The 6,109-nt window shown below is 39.1% G+C and overlaps 1 protein-coding gene across 1 annotated transcript; it reads left to right on the forward strand.

Annotated features, from left to right (window-relative positions):
- The first annotated feature begins 771 nt into the window (after window positions 1-771).
- On the forward strand, window positions 772-4,401 carry LOC145484562 (acid-sensing ion channel 1B-like). Its single transcript, XM_081463149.1, has 3 exons — window positions 772-972; window positions 1,828-1,903; window positions 4,196-4,401. The coding sequence occupies exons 1-3, from the start codon at window positions 797-799 to the stop codon at window positions 4,355-4,357; spliced, it is 414 nt and encodes a 137-aa protein (XP_081319275.1). The 5' UTR covers window positions 772-796; the 3' UTR covers window positions 4,358-4,401.
- The last annotated feature ends 1,708 nt before the right edge of the window (window positions 4,402-6,109 follow it).

Below are 6,109 nucleotides of genomic sequence, written 5' to 3' on the forward strand. Positions count from 1 at the left end.
GCCTTTGCGTTCTTTGGGGATGAGTGCAGTCCTTCAGCACAGATGACATGTCCTAAATACTCTACAAAGCTTTTAAGGAATGTACACTTCTCTAGGTTGACCCTCAAACCGTACTCCTCCAGCCTCGGCACTGCGACTAACCACTCAAAGTGTTCCTCCATGGTACTGCTGGTTACAATGATATCGTCCAGGTAGCAGAAAACCCCTGGTATCCCTTGCAGGATCTGGTCCATAGCCCGCTGCCAGATGGCTAGCGCTAAAGCCACACCATAAGGATGACGCTGGTGCTGGTACAAACCGCGGATTGTGTTCATGGTGAGGAATGGCCTGGAGTGCTCCTCAACCTCCATTTGTAAGTAAGCGTGACACAGGTAAAGGACGCTGAGCAATGTACCCCCACCTGGGCTGGCATAAGTATCATCAATGCGGGGAAGAGGTACACGTCTACTTCTAACTGTGGGTTGATGGTCACCTTGAAATCACCACACACTCTTACATTGTCATCCTTCTTCACAGGAGCAACGATTAGAGCAGCCCACTCGCTAGTAACTAACTTCTCAATAACTCCTTCAGCTTCCAGCTCTCTCAATTCTTCATCCACTGCTGGTTTACGAGCAAGCGCTTTTGGGCGGGCTTTCCAGAATCAAGACTGGGCGCTCTCCTTAATTTGGATCCGTGCCTGGATATTCTTCATCTTGCCCAAACCTTCAGAAAAAACGCTTGCATGTTTACTCAAAACATCTTCCAAGGCTGGAATGGTGTCTGATGTTTCCAACTGAAGTACGGGCCAGTCCAGATGGGAAGAACACAACCATTCTCTGCCAGAAAGGGCGAGCCCCTCATTCTTCACTACATATATTGGAAGTTCCTTAGACTGTCCCTGATACTGAACAGTCACATAGCAAAACCCCGGTATCAAGAAAGTGTCCAGAAGAAGAACAAATACCTTTTCACCAAATCAGGATCCCACAGGTATATAACTCAGACATTTTTTATTCTTCGAGCTGTGAAATTTTACATAACCTCCTTCTAAAGCTTAAACTGAACTAAAGCGTTAAATATTATTGAGATCATTAAAATTACTTTAAAATTACTTGTTAAAGCAAACGTCGCTTTCCAGCTGTCCCTAACTGAAGGAAATGTAGAGCAGTAAAATATTTCTAAAATATTGCGATAAACACAGTTGCCTGATAATTGCTTTAGTAGAAACATGAGACTCTGAGAAGCAAGTAGATGTCTTGGACCAACTAATCCAGTTCTTTAATTTTCCTGTCATACATTGTTCTAGTTCAACTATTGAGCACTATTATAGCCGATGAGGATTTCAACCCGCTATTTGGTTATAGTTACAATACCAGATGTGCAGCCTACACAAAATTGACACAAACCAAGTACAATAATAGGGAAACAGACAGTTTCTTTTATGGCAATAGATCTTTTAAAAAGAACTTCCAACCAATTGATTTCAAAGATCTTAGCGTATTTGCTTTTTCAAAAACCATAAGACATTACCCAAACCAGTTAATTTTTGATTCGTTTTTTCCTCCTAAACCTAACTGTAAACTATATCTTCCTTCATCTCCTCTGACTTATAATTACTATAATCATAACTATGCTGGAGGCTAACTCGAAAACCTAATGGTTCATTTAGCCTCCAGTCTCAGTAAAACAAGATTACAACAGGTAACTATTGAACTATATAAAATATACTTCAAATCTAATAATAATAATATTCGTATTTGTATTAAGAAAATAAAGATGCTGCTTTTCTTTGTTGTTGGTGTTGTTTTTGTCGTTGTATTGACCAGAGTTTTCCTGACTACACAGGAGGAATGTTTTGAAGTTGCACGTTTTCTTCGAGGAACTTGACGTTGAATTCATTTCAGAACAGCGCTCTTATGAAGTACGTTCTGCCGACATGTTCTGCCGGGCAGTGAACGTCTTTTCCAGCAAGCCACGTATATGGCTACCCACGGGCATTTCGTTTGTGCTTCCAGGCGCAAAATCTTGGAAGCAATTTAGCAAGTGGGGAACATGCTTGGTAAATAAGCATGCAAACCAGTGGCAAAGCATTGCTTCTAGTCTGTTACTTCAGTTGCTACTGATATCACGAGTTAATCTCGTTACATTTGTGCGTCACTAGGCCCATATAATTATTTCTAGAGGTTCAGTTGTCTTACTATATATATGGAGAAGTAATCTTCGCTATAGCGCACACAAATGAAAAAGAAAAAAAGAACGAATTTTCTAAAGGACTTGTGATAAGTAATGATGTCATGGTGTGAACTTAAACTTTTCCGGCGTTTGCAGCATTTACACTGATTTGTAGATATCTGTTCGTTTTCGTTTGTCTTGTTTTTAATTGTGCTGGTTGAGCCACATTATAAAAGAGCCATATCAAGACAATTAATTATAGTGAAATTCTGTGAGCTCTGTTAACCTGCATTTGAAGCTTAGTCTTCGATCTTTTTTTAAAGTCGCTCTGTTTATTTTCAACGTGTATAGGCCGGGACGTAAATAAGGTGGTTGCAAGTTAATAACAGGTGAAATGAGAATCGCCTGACAAATTAATTATTTCCGTAATAGCTTTTTTTTTCAAATATTGGCAGTCTATAAAGTTGGCTTAGACATACTGGAATAATTCCCTGATCAAATTTGAGAGATCAAAATCAGGTGAATTTAAGCTTGAAGCCGAGTATTCCCGTTAAGTGTTTTCACTACAATCTTTGCTAGACGCCGAAAGCTTACCTCTAGAGAAATCACATTTGACGGAACTAGTTCGACTTCACATTGCCATTCATGAAAACTTATCATAATTTATAACCATAATCAACCGAGTCTTTACTTCGACATTATTTTCATTATCGCAACTTATGATCTAACTACAACCGATTAGAAATATAAGCTAACATAGGGCTTGGCACCGGTTGCGCTGACTTCACCTGCAGTTTACTCTCTTAAATGGTCAGTTTCCCCCACTTTATTTTTTAGATCAATTCATTTTCTGCTTTTCTCCATTGTAACAAAACACAGAAAAAATCTGTAGGTGAGAAGTTACAAATATTTCGCTTTTTCTGCTCTCTTGCAACCGAGGTTTCCTTCGAGTGTGGACGGGTAAATATAATATGTATTCCTATATTCAAGGACTATACTTCCCCAAGGAACGACATCAGCTGCAAAAGTTGTCTTAATATACTTCGTTCTGTTGAATTGAGTATGTTTACCTAATCTAAATTTCACTAATGTAGCTTCTCAGTTTTATTACTGATAGTTAGTAAGTTACGATCGTCTAAAATAACGAAAACTTCAAAAACGCATGGTCTTCAATGCACACTATCTCGAAAACGAGCACGGTGACCTCCCCGAAACCGCCACATGCCTTCTTGGCAAAAGTTGATTTTTCTACTGCGTGGGAACATTTTTGGCTCTAGCATCCTTAAGGGTAAGTTAAGTCCCTGCAGTTTTACTTATACCAGAAAACACTCAGCACAATCTAATATGATAAAGTCGATATGACCGATAGCATAATGTAAGCCTAACCACAGTATGCCCGGTACTTAAAACATGCTTCGCAATAAATCACCTGTGCAAATTTTGTCTACTGCAGAAATCCAGTGGCTTGTATATGTTTAAATATAGTGGAAACTTCTTTTGAAGGCATAACTTAGTCTTTTAAAGTTAAGTAAATAGAAATGAGTCGCTGATTGCTCGCATTACGTAACGTTAGTCTATTCTATTTAACATTACGTAATGTTTAAAATTGGCAATACTTTTGGCTAAAATTGCGATCACGAGTAATACTGCCATTTGAGTTGCTGACTAGAAATTCGCGGAAGGAACAGGAATTCTTGCGGTTAACGGAACTGGCACTCACAGTTAGCGTGAAGTACCTTTGTCCGTAGCACATCGTAGAAGCATAGGCTTACAACACGCTACCCTCCAGAAAAAGGAATTGAACGTCAGTGGACAGAAAAAACACTCAAGATATTGATATGCGGGCACGCAGATTTCACGCTCGACTAAGACTAACTTTTTGAGACGAGAGGTTTCGGAAAACGAGCTCGCGCGACGGTTTTGCAGCTAGATGCTGTAGATGCACAGTCATTGAGTCCAGCACTAAATATTGCCCAACACTAAAAATGATAATATTCCCTATAAAAATTCCTAAACTAATTGCTTGGTTTTTCTTCAACAGCTTGTGGCCTTTGTGTCCGACATTGGCGGTCAACTGGGACTGTGGATTGGGTTCTCTGTACTGACTATAGCCGAATTCTTTGAACGCATCTTACTGCTGTGTCATTTGGCAGTCAAAAAATGCACAGTCAAGAAAACATCAGCACAGAGTAATCAGCAATGAGATAGGACAAGAGAGGAAACTTCCCTGAACCACATAACCTTGCACTTGCGTAATAGCTAAACCTAACATTCAATTAGTATGGACTTTAATAATAAACTCAATAAGAATTCATAGTAGAAAAGAAGAAAAGCTTTTTGAGTCAATGTAAAAAGCACAAAAAAAAAAAAAAAAAAAACAGTGGAGGTAAGAATGCGATTAGAGTACTTAGGTTATCAGTAGCTCTATTGATTGGTGCTCATTCTGAATGCTGAGCGAAAGACTGGTAAAAGAAGGCAGAGGTGTGAATAAACAGTACTTTTAATGAATAAACTTGTAAAAAAATTAAATAAAAGCTTAGACAACGGATGACGAATGGTCTTTTAAAATCGTGGTACTCGCCAAATTTTCGTCAAATTTCATCACAAAGCTGCCTCGTAGTCTCAATTTTTTTCTTTTTTTCTTTTTTGGAAATACTGTTTCGAAGAAACGATTTGGTTGAGGTGAGGTGCCTAGAATATGTGAACGTCGTGCACTCAGATGCATTTGAGTCTCGGTCTCTTTATTTAAAAAGTCTAAACTGTCTCGGGTTCGCCAAGAAAAGCGCTAGTCTCGCCTTCTCGCAAAGACAGGCATTTACCAGTCAGTACCCCTTACCCAGGTAACAGTTCTAAAAAACAAGGGAGAGATTTCCGGCCTTGGGTTTCCTTTACAGTCTTCTGTGATTTAGTTTTAAGTTGCGACCTTTTGTACCAATATTTGTTCCACTTGAACTGTCTCTTTGGGTAACAGTTTATTTTTGAAGTCGTTAGTGTTATGTTTGGTTCTTTGCACGGCAGGAAAGTAAAGAAGCCCCATGATATAACAGAATGATATTGCAATGCTCGGCAATCAAGTGTGCGCATTACTCTTTGAAACGGTTGCTAAGGATAAAGCAATAAAGACTGCCATTGGGTTTTACAGAAACCTTTCCATGGCATAGCTTTGCCATAAGGGTAAATTGCAGATTGCTCTTTTCATTTGTTAAGCTGGCAGTCGGTCTTAAAAGATTTGTCCAACCTGACCGGCCTACCAGTTAAAGTGTACTGTATTTCTCTAAATAACATCCATATCTTTATTTGTAACTATTTCAATATCACCAAATCTTAAATGTTAAGATGACAGGTCTTCCTAGCTTTTCAAGCATCACTCAACCTCATCGTCCCGCCTTGGACATATGGCCTGAAGGCCAGAACGCCATTCTCAAAAAATAAAGGTCATAAAATTGGTGACGTTTTCACTGTCTGTGCAATAGCTGTTATGTGACTCTATTCATGCTAACTTGACGCCCTGATTAGTCAGTGCAGACATAATTAATTGAGGGAATGGTTAGGAAACTTGGCAAAGTTCTTTGTTGTTGTATGTTTTTGTTGGCTATTTTGGGGGTTGACCCTACACAAAACCTAGCAAAATAAAAAAGGTGGTTACGTGTGCTCATACAACTAACCAATAGGAGCAGTGCGATTACGTAAATCAAGCATAGTCAATGAGCATGAAACAAAAGATGTGCAGGGTCAAGAACCTTCCAACATAAATCTTAGCCTGTTTGTTTGCTTCTTTGATGTTCACCGGGCTTTGTAACCATTTCCCTCTATGAACGATGGTTCAGACAAGGCGAATTTTAGATGGCCCATTTTCTAACGTTTGGTGCTTTGATGAATTGATAGTCTTACACGATAAGGACCATCATCGCTTTATAAATGTTTTTCCCATTGTGACGTAAATAGTTCCCATAAC

This window comes from Orbicella franksi, chromosome 1 (genome assembly GCF_964199315.1).
Source record: "Orbicella franksi chromosome 1, jaOrbFran1.1, whole genome shotgun sequence".
Classification (NCBI taxonomy): Eukaryota; Metazoa; Cnidaria; class Anthozoa; order Scleractinia; family Merulinidae; genus Orbicella; species Orbicella franksi.